Source organism: Podarcis bocagei (assembly GCF_964188305.1).
Source record: "Podarcis bocagei genome assembly, chromosome: 17".
NCBI classification, from domain to species: Eukaryota; Metazoa; Chordata; class Lepidosauria; order Squamata; family Lacertidae; genus Podarcis; species Podarcis bocagei.
Genome location: NC_138143.1, coordinates 43,620,532 through 43,635,616, shown reverse-complemented (window position 1 = coordinate 43,635,616; position 15,085 = coordinate 43,620,532). Strand labels below are relative to the sequence as shown.

The following is a 15,085-nucleotide window of genomic DNA, read 5'->3' as shown; positions in this document are numbered from 1 at the left end:
TATAAGCCACACCTAAATATAAGCTGCACCTTTAAAATTCGGGGGGGGGGGGGAGAGAGAGAGAATACCCAAATATAAGCCGCTCCCATAAAATTCTGCGGGCGCTCACACCCATTCTGTTTTACCGTATGTCTGTTTCAGCAGCGGTATCATAAAACCCAATTTTTGTAGGGTCGCAAAACTTTTCACGGTCGAAATTTGGAAAAAAAGTGAGGCTTATATTCAGACCAATACAGTAATAGTTTTTATATAGAATTCCCTGATAACCACTGCCATGTCATGGATCACATCCATGTCCACACACCCCTGTCCACCCAGTGCTTTTTGGAGCCCTGCCTTTCCTGTATCTATTTGTTCCATGAAATACTAGGAGGCCATGGACCTGAGATTCTTGCGCAATGGGGCTGGACCTTTGAGTTGAGGGTAGGGAAGGTTTTTGGAAACACCCTCGGAAAATCTAGAGGACGTTTATTTCTTATCATTGCCTTTGGTCCATCCTGGCAGGGAAGTGATGTGGTCTGTAACTGTGTACTGGGCAGTTTGCAGCTGTAATTCTTGTAAAAGTTATGTTTAATGTGCATAAAAAGCTATGTTTGTGTGCCTCGTGCATGAAACTTAATAGTTTGCATTTGCAGAGAACTGTAGCAAGTGCAAAAGGCGCATGCACAAAGTGTGAAAAAAGGGTGGAGTCTTTTTTTCAATATTATGTAAACTGAACGCATCCCTGGATCTCTCTCTGAGGCTGCCAGCATATTGAAGAAGCAAGTTGCTTATCTGAATCTCTCTCTGAGGCCAGTGAGAATAAGTAAGAACCCTAAATAAAACTGGGCTGCATTGCTGGTTGCTTAACAACGGCGTCTTGATTTGTATTTGCAACTTTTTTGGGTGACAAGCTTCAAGATAGTTTGCAGGAAACCCTCGAACTCCTTCCTTGGTGTGGAGCTTAGTGATGCCCACTCGCCACCAGCTCCAGGGCAGGGGATTCCGGATCTGGGGGGAATGGGGGCATCCCTCCGAAGCCCCGTTCTCCAGGGCGGCGCCAGGAAGCCCCGCGCCGGGGACTTGGCAGGGCAGCCCGCGCCCAGGCGCAAAGTAAGGCAATTCAAGCGCAGCCTTCTTTCGGATCCCGACTTTGGGAGAGCGGGGCTGGCTCGCCCTTAAGAAGCCTGCACGCGGCCGGGCTACACCTCTTTCTCCCCACCTCCCGCCGAGAGGCCGGCAACTCCGCCCCGGGAAGCGGCCCGGGCAGTCCTGCGCGGCGAGCGAGCGCTCCTTCCAGGCCAGGCTCGCCTTCGCTCCCAGCAGGCCGAGGCGGGCAGGGCTAGTCTCGGCGGCGGGCGGGGCGCTGCCGCCGCTGTCCTGGGCACAGGAAGCGGAAAGCGCCGCTGCTGCAGCCGCCGAGTGGGAGCCTGGAGCTGAGCCGGAGCAGGAGGCGGCGGGCGGGCGGGCGGGCTGGGAGGCTGGCGCGTTGCGCGCTCCGTCCACCGGGAGCTGCAGGATGGCGCGGCGGCGGCGGGCGAGAGGTCAGTCGCCTTCTTCCTCCTCCTCCTCCCTCTCCAGGGCGCGGCTTCTCCCACTCCTTCGCCCCGGGCAGGGACCCGTCCGCCAGCCCGGCGCGATCCTCCTCCCGGAGACGCGGCGCTTCTTCGCCCTCTGCGCGCCCGGGAGCGCGGGGCTTGCGGGAGACCCTCTTCGCTCTGCCTCTCCCGTCGCGCGGCTGGGTGAGGAGGGAGCGCGGCAGCCCAGCTCCGCCCGCAGCCCGACAGCACTTTCTGGCCCCCGGGAGGGAAAGTGCCGCTCTGTGCGCCGCCAGCCTCTCCCTTGCGCGGGAGGAGCAGGCCTGGCTGCCGCTTCCCCTGAGCCCGGGGCTGGTGGGGGGCCGGGAACCGCAGCTTCTGAACTGGTGTTGCTTGAGCTCTGGGCTAGAACAGAGGAAAACCCACTGGGCTACTTTTTCTGCTAGCTTGGACGCATCCTTGCCATTGCATCTGGGCATGGGTCGCTTTTACCTCATGCTGCAGACTGGTGCCAACTCTGGGGGTGCAAGCAGCCTTAGCTGAGGCAGCCTGTTTAATGAGTAGAGATGCACCCTGATCTGTAGGGAGAAGGGCAGCGATGATGAGTGCCTTCTGGTTGGGGCACTGTTGCTGGAAATTGCCTTGGGCACCTCGTGGCAATGGACCCCCAGCCCCAGGGGCCTTTTGCAAGGCCAGCAGGAAGCATGCAGGCTGAGCGTCGCTGCTGCCTTCAAGCTGCAGTGTGCAACACCCACCCACCCTTGGCCACCCTTCCTGGGACAGTTGGGACCCTCTCCTGGAAAGTGAGAGCGCTTTCAGGGAGCAGCATCCATCTGCTGTTTCTGCTCTCAAGCTGGAAAGGTGGCAGGGGTGGGCAGGCAACAGTTTGGTCGGCTTGGCCAAGGCTATTCAGCTGCCTTTGCCATGCAGCTGCCAAACAACTTCCAGCCGTCTTCCCAACTTTGGAAGCTGGGAAGGACAGGGAGCGTGACTAACTGGATGCTGCTGGCATGGGAGGTCTCCAGGTTGACCCTTTGCGCCACCTTAGTCAGGTTGCTGGCAACCACTTCCTACCCTTGGAGCTTTGGACGGAAAGATTCCTGCCCACTTTCATCAGGGACAACTGTGTAGTTGCCGAGATGATCTCCACCCAGCTCTGCAGCTCCGGAGTTGGGAGGAATGCTGGCTGCTTGTCTCGCTTACCAGGAGGTGCCACCGCAAGTTGCCATAGTGAGCCTGGCGAGGGGAATTGTTGAAGGCTGATTCCTCCCACATTCCTTCCTTTACAGGCACAGTTACTGCAAAGTGAATGGTGTTTTAGGGAGTCATTAACCAAAATAGGCTAATTCCAGGCAAAAGCCTTGAGCAACACCCTATCCTGGAGGTTGCTTGGAAACTTGGGCAGACGTCTAGTGCTGGTTATGATTTGGGATTGCAAGATTTCTTGCAGTAATGCTAGGTACTTTCTAAAGCCGTTGTTTGATTGTATGAGTGAGTTCCATGTAGGAAATGCAAAAATATCAGCATGAAAAGACAATGTAAGAAATCAATCCACTGCACAAATACTTAGCTACACTGTGGGTTCTGGGTTATACACCAGTGTGTCTCAGAATCTGCTTAGCTATTATGCATAGAATTAGGTTGCATGCAACCAGTGATTCAACAGGTATTTCCTACAGTAGAGAAAATATTCCCTTGATGAATGGAAGGTGTGTTGCCCCGTAAAACTCTGGTGTTAAGTAAAAGCAAGCTGTTTGATGCAAGTTCGAAAATACTGCATCTATAAGGTAGCCCTGTGTGCCAATTTAATAGTCTCAGTTGAGACTGTTTAGCTGGAAAAGACTGTAAAGCCTTAAGGAAGAAATCAGTTATGTTCAATTTTATTAAGGGAATATCCTTCAAAAACCTCTAAGCTTGTGCTGTTAGGTGCCTTTAGTAATGTATTGTTGTGAGTTACATCTGCCTAAGAAGAATATTATTACACTTTATTTTCATTTATTTGCATAACTTATTTACACAGTACCCTTAGTTAAAAGTAATGTCATGGTGGTTCACAAAATATACAGCTATAGCACCCAGGGTTTGGGAAGGAAGGTGGAAAAACCTTACAAATGCCTAGGTGAGTTGATGTTTTGCCTCTTGCTGTAAATCTGCTGAAATAGCTGGTGCCTGATGGAACTCGGAAGGGAGATCATTCCTCAAGGTGGGCGCCATCACAGCTGCTGCCTGGACCACTTAGGTAATAAACTAAATTGGGCATCATCAAGATGAAGCTTGTCTCGTTTTACCAGCTGACTACAGAAATGGTGGTAGAAGAGATACCTAGTTCCATTTCATTCAAAAGCTTATAACAGAAACAGCTCCAGAGGGGTTGATATGTTAGTCTGTTAAAGCAATCAGGGGGGAAATGTCTTGTGTGACTTCAAAGACCAACTGAAAATTTATTGTGCCATAAGCTTTCATGGAGAAGAGCGATTCAGCTCTAGTGCTCAGTGTTTAATTCTTGAGGGTGCAAAGCAATTCTGCTTTTCAGCAGAGGGCAGCAGCTGCAGGATATAGTCCAGCATTACACACACAAGTTAATAATTGGTGGCAAAACACACTCGGGTTTGGTTAGGGTGCTTTTGCGTATAGAATAGAGACTGGAATAAGCAGCGCAAACACTTTTTTTCCCAGAAGTTCTTTATGAAAGCACTAATATTAAGAATGTTAGAATCTTAAGCAACATTAATGCACCTGATGTCCATGAAACCTTATGGTAACAGTGCAGTCCTTTACTCAGAAATAGAATCATAGAATTGTAGATTTGGAAGGTAGGCAAAGGGTCATCCAGTCTAACCCTCTGCAATGCAGGAATCAAGATACTAGATACATTAGTTCACGTACTGCTTCTTTGCTGAGTGAATTGCAGGTGACCACCCAGTGTGAGAATAAGCAGCACTTGAACCCATGGCCTTCAGAGATGCTGGCAAGCTCTTTAACCGCCAGACCACTTTGCCTCTCATAGTTTTCACTATATTCATTGACACCAAATGTCACAAGATTATTTGTTGTTCTAATAAATATTTGTAATGCTTCCCAACCAATTTAACTCCTAAACTTTATATTTTTAGATTTTTAGTTAAGCTTCCAGCTTCCCTCTCCAATGCAGACCAAGGTGATTTCAGCGCTTTCTGTCATTGCCTACACTGAATCATATATTGGCTTAATAAACTAAGATATGAATGAGCCTTTTGCTTCTTACATATAGCTGCTTTGCCCCCCCTCCCCCTTTGCGATGTGAGCTGTCAAGTCAGGAAGCGTCTAAAGAACTATAGTTCCCCATTTAATCTGAACCGGGGGACTGCGGTTACCAGACATGAAACAAGGCAAGATATAGAACCAAATTTAAACCATGGTTTACAGTGCAATTATATATGATAAGCAGCTTAGCTCAGTTGGTTAGAGCATGGTGCAGATGTGTTCACTCAAAAGTAAGTCTCACTGAGTTGAGTAGAGCTTACTCCCAGAATAGCGAGTCTCGGATAATAGCCTGGCTTGTTCCAAATCATGCTTCAGACAAAATGGTAATTATGGCTAATTATAGACTTCTTGTTTTGATTGTTCATGACACAGAGGGAGGACCAAAAGGGCTATTTGCATGGGCAGAAGTCTTGTTGGTTCGTATCTCAGCTTATTGAGCAGAGATGATTATCCAAACCATTGTGGTCTGGTTCACACAGAATGCTGGTTCAGAGATGGTTTAGGTCAGGGGTCTGCAACCCGCAGCTCCGGAGCCGCATGTGGCTCTTTTACACCTTTGCTGCGGCTCCGGGGCGGATACTAGCGAGGGGAGGAGGCGCATTGTGCGCCCCGACACTCCCCACTGTGGCGGGCGCTGTACTGGCTGTGACGTCGCATGGGGGCGGTGCATGCGTTAGTCACGCACCGTCCCGATGTCACCTTCCCGCCCACTGTCAGATCGCGGCTCCGGAGATATATTTGTTTTAAATGTCACAATGGTTTTGTGGCTCCCAGTTTTTTCCCCTTTGGAAACAGGTCCAAGTGGCTCTTTTTGTCTTAAAGGTTGCAGACCCCTGGTTTAGGTTGACATGCGTAGACCACAGTGAACCTTACATTAGTTTGACATTTTACTTTTAGTTCTACCAGGTGATCAATAAGAAAGGCTTTGCTGCATTGGCTTAGCAGGTCCTGAGTGATACAGCAGGGTTGTGTTTTGATTTGTGTCTCCAGAGTCCTGGCTGCAGCATTCTGATAACAGACCCTTCTCTTGGTTGTGACCCTCACTCTAAATGTATCCTGACTTTATACTGTCGCAGTGATACTTTTTTTAAAAAAAGTTTATCCACCTTGTATGCAGTTTCTTTGCCCGCTACATGGTCATTTCATTTTTTGGTCTTATTTTATGTATGGGCCATTGTAAGACACAACCTTCCTTCAGTCGTCTCTCCCCCCCCCCCAGTCATCTTTTGAACACATTAAACAAAACCAAAAGCTTTCGAAAATCACAATGATTGCTTCCTAAATTCAGATCCTGCCCTTCCAGTGTGCAAGGTAAAAATCACCAATCCAAGATTAAGAAAATGCACAAGAGAAACCTCAAATTGAACAACAGCATGTTGCATGGTATAGTGCTATACTGATCAGAGTACAGCAGATCTAGGTGTGACTTCATCCTCTTTATTCATATGTTCAGATAGTTAAGGGCCAAATTGCATGGAGACTTCAGCAGATGTAACAATCGTCCTCTCATCGTGAGAAAAAATTCTGAGAAATTCTACTTGGACAGCATTTTCAAGCCCGTTTCCCGGCTCTGTCTGGGAAAATCCAGACGTATGGCAGCCCTATTTTCAACACACAACTATTAAAGGCACCCCAGGTTCAGAGTGTTTGAATATTAATCCCCCAAAGCAGGAAAAGCACCACTTTAGGAGAACCTAGTATTTGTTTGTGTTTAATAGTCCATCTCATTATTAATATTTACTTTCCTAGGTTTATGTTGAAGATGCTTCCCTAGAACTGAAGACTGAAATTACTGTTCTCTCAAAATTTTGGGCGGATTATCGAAAATCGGAGTCAACCACCAAAACGCTTTCTTCGGACTTAGTGGCCTGCTTGGGTGCCTTTGTCTTCTGTTCCCCGGCTTCTCTTCCACCATGGATACTGAGTCAACCTACTCTGGATATTCCCACTATTCAGGTCACTCCAAAAAGGCCCAGAGACAAGGGTATGAATACTTTTATCGCAGATCTGGTCTAGAATCTGCCTTCTCCCTTCAGTTGTGTAATGAAACTTTTGTACTGCTTGACACTTTTTTGTCTTGGTGAATGCTCCAGCATAAATCCACAAAAAGAGAGCACGGTCTATGGGAGAGCCCTGAATGCTTTCTTTGCTTATTGTGTCTCTGGTTCCACACAGGACTGGAATGGGGATAGCTGTGGCCCTTCAGATGTTCTTGGGAGTCCAGCATGCATCAGTACCAGCCAGCATGGCCAATGGTCCGGGTAATGAGAATTATAGTCCAGCAAAATCTGAAGGGCCACAGGTTCCCCACCCGTGATATAGGGGATAGGATGTTGCCTTTTCATTATAATGCTCTTGACCCACATAGTCAGGATACCTCATTCCCTTTGCTATCTTCCATCATATTGCCACTTTCTGCAATACCTAAGGCCCCAGCTACACAATTCCCAGTTCCCTAGGAAGAGGGATTGACTGTTATTGGAATTAGGTTTCCCCTTAAGGTTGTGGCCCTGCGTTTGCTGTAGCAGCAGAAGCACTGCAAAACATTGCCCCCTGCTCCCAACTCAGTCTCCTCAGACAAATACCATGGTGAGGGGGATTCAGAGGCACCAAGAGATCAAGGCGAACCAACAGAGGCTTATTACCCCTCTCCTTTTCCCAACATAGGTCATTATGCAAGTGACCAAGGCTGTCTCATTGCCAAAAGTAGGCCTGAATCTCACTTGTAACAGAGCTAGAAAAGTTTCCTCCTCCAAGGGTGCCTGGAGTTGTCTTATAAATATTCCCTTTTTAAAATTATATTTTATTCCATTTCACCATTTTAAACAATTTTGTATTTTCCCTTATTTTTGTCGACTTCCTACCCCATTTCCCAAGAAGTTGTTGTTTCTCCCTGTCAGGGCTGCCACTCAGTCCCAGCTCACATAGGACCACGCTAGCCAGCGTTCAGGTTAAAAGAGTCTTTATTGGATTACAGGTTCCATTTCCAAACTGCAATGTGCAGCCCTACTTCTTCTAGGTCAGACCGGCGAAGACCCGTCTGAGTCTCCGCCTCTAGCACACCAGCTTAATACCCTAGCCTTGCTCCACCTCCTGCGCCTTTCCCTCCGTCTCTGGGTCCTTCTGCCCCCCGGGGTCTCCTTTTTCCTACTCTCTTCTGACGCGGACCCCCCTGACCCTTCCGCCTCCTTGCGGCGGGCTTTGGGACCTGGTTCACTCTCTGGGCTGCTTACTGCGCCAGCTTCCGCTACATTTGAACTTGGCGCGCGCGCCCAACTCTCAACCTTCCTCTTGATCGTTTCGTCGCTCCCCGAGGTGGGCGTGACTACTCCTGACTCATGCCCTCCCTCCTTCTGAAAGCCTCTGGAACCCGATATCTGGTCCCCTTTCTCCCCGCTGTTCCCGTCTGGGTACGTGGGTCCCGATCTCCAACTGCTGCTCTCTGATTCCTCTCTGGACCCTTCTTCCTGGGATGTCCCCCTGCTTTCCCCCCTTGCTCTGACTGTTGGCGCTCCCTTCTGGGAATCCTCGGACTCACTGGATAAGCTCGGCGATCTCGGTTCGTCATCCCCACTCATCTTTCCTTCGTATTCCTCCCCCTCGCTCTCTGTCTCCTCCCTTCTCTGCGTCTCTGCTTCTGAACCCCTGACATCCATCCCCCCCTCGAAGCCCCCCCTTCCCCCCTCCCCACTTTCAAGGGTGGTTGCAGGGTGCTCCATCATCACAGGAGTGAATGCCGGATACAGTTCGCTCCTCGTTGCTGGCCGCCAACTGAAGACCTCCGAGTCTTCCTCCTCGCGTTCGTCAACAGTGAGCTGCTCCGCCTCCATTTCAGTGCCGCCGTGCTCGAAACCGAGATCCTCCCCGCACACGTCCATGTCAGTCTCTGCGTCGGTCGCTTGACCTGGCATCTCCAGCCACCTCTGGCGCCACTGCTCCTCTGGCCGATCGTCCCACCAATACGAGGTGTCGGACGCCGAACCCTCCGGTGACCCCTCTGGGGAATGTGTGCGCTGTGCGGGCTCCCCGTCCGAGTCGAAGCCATGGAACGTGCTGGAGGAAAGTGTGGGCGTGAACAACCAGTCGTCGAAGAAGCCTGCTGGCATGGGTCTGTGTGGGAAAAGGGCATGAAACTCGTCCTTGAGCAGGGGTTCCTCCAAAGCGTAGTCTGGCACCCAGCTATTAGCACTAGCCCGGGTGCCCTCTCTGGCTAGGAGGTATTCCACTCCGTCTTCCCCCCATCTGGAGTCCAAAATCTCCGTGACTTCGTTGATGGGGTCCTGCTGTGGCAATCTTCCCGCCTCCGACCGCTCCTGAAACGGACTCGGTGCTGTTCCTGGTTCCTGGAACCTGTGAGGTGTCCTGTAGGGAGTGAGCACCGACCTGTGGAACACCGGATGCATCCTGGAACCCTCCGGTAGCACCAGCCTGAAAGCTACTGGGTTGATCTGCGCTTCGACTTGGTATGGACCGAGTTGCTTGTGCCCCAACTTCTTTTTGGCTAACGATCTGGTCGGCACTGCGTGGGCTGCCAACCAGACCCAGTCTCCCACTCGGATCTCTTCGCCAACCCGCCTGTGCTTGTCCGCTTGCACCTTGTATGCGTGCTTCGCTAGCTCCAGCTGCCGTCGGAGTTGATCGTGGACCTCCTGCAACTCAGACGCGAAAGCGTCCGCCGTCTGCGGTTCCCCCTCCCCCACTCTGTCCAGTCCCGGGAAGGTTCTGGGATTCCTCCCATTGTTGGCGAAGAACGGCGTCACCCCCGTGGACACGTGCTTCGTGTTGTTGTAGGCGAACTCGGCGAGCGGCAGGTAATCCACCCACGTCGCAGGCTGTTGATTGGCATAGCATCTCAGGTACTGCTGCATGATGGCATTGACCCTCTCCGCTTGCCCGTTGGTCTGCGGGTGTCTCGCTGATGTCAGGTTGATTTTGACGTTCAGGAAGCCCATCAGCTTCTGCCAGAAATTCGAGATGAACTGGCGACCGCGGTCGGACAGTATAGACCGCGGCAGCCCGTGCACTTTGAACACGTGATCTATGAACAGTTTAGCTGTTTGTTCTGCCGTGGCCACCTTCGCACACGGTATGAAGTGTGCCATCTTGGTGAACAAGTCCACCACCACTAGTACAGCCGTCTTGCCTCTCGAGCTGGGTAGATCCGTGACAAAGTCCAGGGCCACCCTCTCCCACGGTTCAAACGGCGTTTGCAGCGGTTCGAGCAGTCCCGCCGGTGGTTTGTGCACCGGCTTGGCCCTCTGGCAGGTGTCGCACCTCGTGACGTAGTCCGCGACTTCCCCTCTCAGTCTGGGCCACCAAAAGTCCCTTGCGACTAATTCCACCGTTTTTTCCGTGCCAAAGTGCCCGGCCGTGGGTGCGTCGTGCAACTGCTGCAGTACCTTGGCGCGAAGTTCATCTCCAGGCACGTAGATGGCCCCTTTACGTAAGAGCAAGCCGTCCCGTATCTGGAACTCGTCGCTCTTCGCCGTGCCCTTGTGCACCTCGGCCATCTTCACCTGCGCGAATGAGTCGTCCTGCAACGCCCGCCGCACCGCATCCAGGTCTACTGTGGCTGAAGCGCACGCCCACGCTGTTGGCGCGAAGATGTGCATGGCTGCCGCTGGCGTCGCCTCTTCGAGGTATTGCGGTTTTCGGGACAGTGCATCCGCCATGATGTTGGTGTCGCCTGGGACGTACTCTATTCGGAAATCGAAGTCAGCAAAGAACTCCGCCCAACGTATCTGCCTCTGGTTCAGGAACTTCGCCGTGCGCCAGTGCTCCAGATTCTTGTGGTCCGTGCAGACCTGCACCGTGTGCTTGGCGCCGATCAGGAAGTGCCTCCATGCTTTGAATGCTGCATGAATGGCAAGCAACTCCCTGTCCCAGATGGTGTAGTTCTGCTCCGACTTGCTGAGCTTTCTGGAGTAGAACGCTCCCGGTCTCCAGACCCCCTGTGGGTCCCTCTGCAGCAGGACAGCTCCCACTGCTCTATCGGACGCGTCTGTCTCTACCCGCATCGGTCTGCTGGGGTCGATATGCAGCAGTTGCTCTTCCGACGCGAAGAGACGCTTGAGTGCCTGAAAGGACTGCTCTGCCTGCTCCGTCCAGATGAATTTCTTTTTCTTGGAGCTTAGCGTGTCCGTAATAGCCGCCGTCTGCATCGCGAACCCTTTGATAAACTTGCGATAGAAGTTGGCGAAGCCGACAAACCGCTGGACCTCCTTCCGGTTGCGCGGGCTCTTCCAATCCAACACCGCTCGCACCTTGGCGCTGTCCATGGCTAGCCCCTTGTCCGACAACTTGTAACCCAAGAAATCCACCTCCGTCGTGTCGAACTGGCACTTCTCCAGTTTGGCGTACAGTCTATGCTGCTGCAACCTCTCCAGCACCTCCCGAACATCCTGGTCATGCGCTTGCTGCGACTCGGAGAATATCAGGATGTCATCCAGAAAGCAGACGCACTTCTTGTAGAGGAGTCCCGCCAACACATGATGCATGAAAGCTTGAAAAACGTGGGAGCCATTTTGCAATCCAAACGGCATCACTCTGTACTCGTAGGTTCCCAGAGGCGTGAACATGGCTGTCTTCCACTCATCGCCCTCCCTCATGCGGATGAGATTGTACGCCCCTCGCAGGTCCAACTTGGTAAACACGCGTCCCTTGCGCACCGTCGCCAGTAGGTCGTCAATCCTGGGCATGGGGAAATCAGAGGGCTTGGTCATCTTGTTCAAGAGGCGAAAATCCACCACCAGCCTTTTTTGGGGCGTGTCCTTCTTCTTCACAAAGAAAACAGGACTGCCCCCTACTGCCCTGGACTCCCGGATGAAACCGCGCTCCAAATTGTGATCTATGAACTGTTTGAGTTCCTGTAGTTCATCCTCCGACATGGAATACAGCCTCCCCTTCGGTAGCGTCGCCCCTGGTAGGAGGTCAATCTTGCAGTCATATTGCCTGTGCGGTGGTAACTTGTCTGCCTCCTTCTCGCAGAAGACCTCCAGAAAGTCTGCATATTTGTGGGGGACTGCTTGCAACGTTCCCAACTGCAGTTGTGAATCCTCCTCCTCTCCCTCCTGTTCGGGCAGGATGCAGTGTTCTGCGCAGTAAGAGGAGCCGAAGATCAGCTGTCGCTGGTACCAAGCCAGTGTCGGACTGTGCCTGTCCAGCCAACTCATGCCCAACACAATGGGTGTGTCCGACAGGCGGGTGACGTTAAAACTGATGACTTCCCTGTGGTTGCCAAGGCGCATCACCATTGGCGGCGTTTGCTTCACCACCTGCCCCCCCAGCAACTCTCTACCATCCACTGTGACGACTTGCAGGGGCAGAGTGGCCGGTAATAGCTGTATAGCGTGCTGCTCCACAAAATCCTGTGCTATAAAGTCTGCGTTGCTTCCAGAATCCACAGAAAGCGGCACTTCGATAGTGACGCCATCGGGCAGCTGGAGAGATGCTGTGAGTTGCACTACTGGTTTGGGTGGGAGGGGGTCCGTGGGTTGCAAGATTGCTGGGGACTGCTTCAGTGATGCGTCTGGCTGGGCCCCAGTGCCTCTGTCTCCAGCCAGACATCGTCGTTTCCCTGCTGTTGTTCGCTGTGTTGCGTGGCCGCTTTCACCATTGCGGAGGCTGCAGTGTGCTTGGAGCTCCTCTGGGGACACTCTTTCGCCAAGTGTTGAGAGCTGTCGCATATATAACACTTCCTGGTCCCTCTAGGAGGTTTAGTCTTGACTGCCGCCGGTGCAGGGGCTCTGGTAGCTGACTGAGCCCTGGCGCCTCCCACCTCCATAGGTTCCACTCCCCCTCCTGGCGGAGGTGTGGATTGCGCACGCGCAGCTTCCCTGGGAACGAAAGAGAAACTTCTCGCTGCTTCGCGCCCTCCACGTCCTTCGTCTCTGCACCATGGACGTTCTTCCAGCCTCACCCCCACAGTCAGCGCCCTTTGGACCACCTCCTGCGTGCTCCGGGGCCTCTCCCCCCTCGCAATTTCGTCTTTAACAGCACTGCTCAAACCTTCCCAGAAGAGGTCTCTGACTGGGGGCGAATCCCGGTCCCATTCTAAGGCACTGACCAGCGCAAAAAAGCGGGCGTGATACTGGCGTACGCTCGCCCTCCCTTGTTTCAGTCCATGAATCTCCCGTCGGGCAAGATCCACGTCAATGGTAGATAAAAAGCACGCATCCATCGCTTTGATAAAGGCATCTGCATTCTGAAGCGCCGGATCTTTATCCCTCCACAAATTGCGTAGCCACGCTTTCGCATCCCCATGCAAATGGGATAGTATAAACCCCACTTTCTCTTCCTCATCCCTAAAGTCTTTCGCCAGCAGTTGCAGTGCGCACATTACGTCTGCTCGAAAATTGGGGTACTGTTGTAAATTCCCATCGAAGTGAGCCACAAGCCCTCCTGCTCTCCGTGCCAACCCAACCCCCTCCGGTCTGGGTCCTGGCTGCCCATGCTTAACCAATGCTTCAAACCTGGCGTGGAGATCTCTGTAGGCGGCTGCCGCATCCTCCTCCCTTTTCTTGGATGCCTGTACCTCCGCGTTCAATTGGGTCACTGCCTGTTGCAGCACTGAAATTTCCTCTGCTTCCGTCATCTCTGCCAACCGTTGTGAGCTCGCTCCCAAACACCAATTTCCTCCTCTCGCTGCTTCTGCCTCCGCTGCGAGGTATCAGGTGTCCGAAGCTTTAAAGAGACGGGTCTTACTGTCAGGGCTGCCACTCAGTCCCAGCTCACATAGGACCACGCTAGCCAGCGTTCAGGTTAAAAGAGTCTTTATTGGATTACAGGTTCCATTTCCAAACTGCAATGTGCAGCCCTACTTCTTCTAGGTCAGACCGGCGAAGACCCGTCTGAGTCTCCGCCTCTAGCACACCAGCTTAATACCCTAGCCTTGCTCCACCTCCTGCGCCTTTCCCTCCGTCTCTGGGTCCTTCTGCCCCCCGGGGTCTCCTTTTTCCTACTCTCTTCTGACGCGGACCCCCCTGACCCTTCCGCCTCCTTGCGGCGGGCTTTGGGACCTGGTTCACTCTCTGGGCTGCTTACTGCGCCAGCTTCCGCTACATTTGAACTTGGCGCGCGCGCCCAACTCTCAACCTTCCTCTTGATCGTTTCGTCGCTCCCCGAGGTGGGCGTGACTACTCCTGACTCATGCCCTCCCTCCTTCTGAAAGCCTCTGGAACCCGATATCTGGTCCCCTTTCTCCCCGCTGTTCCCGTCTGGGTACGTGGGTCCCGATCTCCAACTGCTGCTCTCTGATTCCTCTCTGGACCCTTCTTCCTGGGATGTCCCCCTGCTTTCCCCCCTTGCTCTGACTGTTGGCGCTCCCTTCTGGGAATCCTCGGACTCACTGGATAAGCTCGGCGATCTCGGTTCGTCATCCCCACTCATCTTTCCTTCGTATTCCTCCCCCTCGCTCTCTGTCTCCTCCCTTCTCTGCGTCTCTGCTTCTGAACCCCTGACACTCCCCTTCTGCTGCATCCTGTATTCTATAATCAGATCATAACCACAATATTATAATCTAATTACTTCTGCTGCTCATAGCTCAAATCCTGCTCATGAGTTCATCATGCTGTAATCTTTGTTTAAATAGTCCAAAAAGGCATCCGTTCTTCCATAAGGCCTATAAATCTTCCTGTTTGCTGCAGAAGTTTGAAGTAGCCCAGTAGTTCCCAGTTAGGGGTCCGGGGACTCTGGGGGGTCTGTGTAATGCACCCAGGGGGGTCTGCGGCCCCATCCCTTGCCTCCCCCCAACTGATTTTTTGTCATTTTTTGCATGGTAATATCAAATTTTTATGTTTGTTTTAGCACTGTTTATGTCTGTTTTGGCACTGTTCGATTTTTCAATATATTGGCCAAAATCGGTTTTGAAATCGCACTGCGATAACAATTTTGACCTGGCAATACGCAGCAATATATCACTTCTCACGCAAGGGAGAGCAGGGCAGCTGATTTCAAGGCACTGCCGATGTCACACAATGTTCTCAGCACGCTGCTGATCTGAGCTGCCTTCCCTCAGGCTGACGGAGAACAAATGATTGCCCTCCCTTCAAGGCACCGTGGCACTACCTTCCCCTGGCACGGGCAGCTTTCCTTCGTCAGCCCCTAATAAGGAAACAGATTAGGGATGAGCGACATCTGGTTTTCAACATCGTGCTATATCAGCAGCTAAACATCATGATATTCTGCTACATCGCTGGACATATATACAGTGGATGCTCGGGTTGCGAATGTGATCCAGGCGGGATGCACGTTCGCAACCCGCAGTGTCCGCAACCTCAGCGGTGCGTCTGTGCATGCGCGGGTTGCAATTTGGCGCTTCTGCACAT

The 15,085-nt window shown here is 52.3% G+C and overlaps 1 protein-coding gene across 5 annotated transcripts in view; it reads left to right on the top strand.

Annotated features, from left to right (window-relative positions):
- The first annotated feature begins 1,456 nt into the window (after positions 1 to 1,456).
- Positions 1,457 to 15,085, top strand: part of VANGL1 (VANGL planar cell polarity protein 1) — a 58,018-nt gene continuing 44,389 nt past the window's right edge. For 3 of the 5 annotated variants that reach the window (XM_081177303.1, XM_081177304.1, XM_081177300.1), the window contains exons 1-2: positions 1,457 to 1,527; positions 6,510 to 6,744. In XM_081177303.1, the coding sequence (XP_081033429.1) occupies positions 6,674 to 6,744 (71 nt within the window). In that variant the 5' untranslated portion in view covers positions 1,457 to 1,527; positions 6,510 to 6,673. Of the gene's footprint in view, positions 1,528 to 3,795; positions 4,675 to 6,509; positions 6,745 to 15,085 lie in introns of those variants that run through there. The other 2 variants (XM_081177301.1, XM_081177302.1) reach the window with 2 other exon arrangements.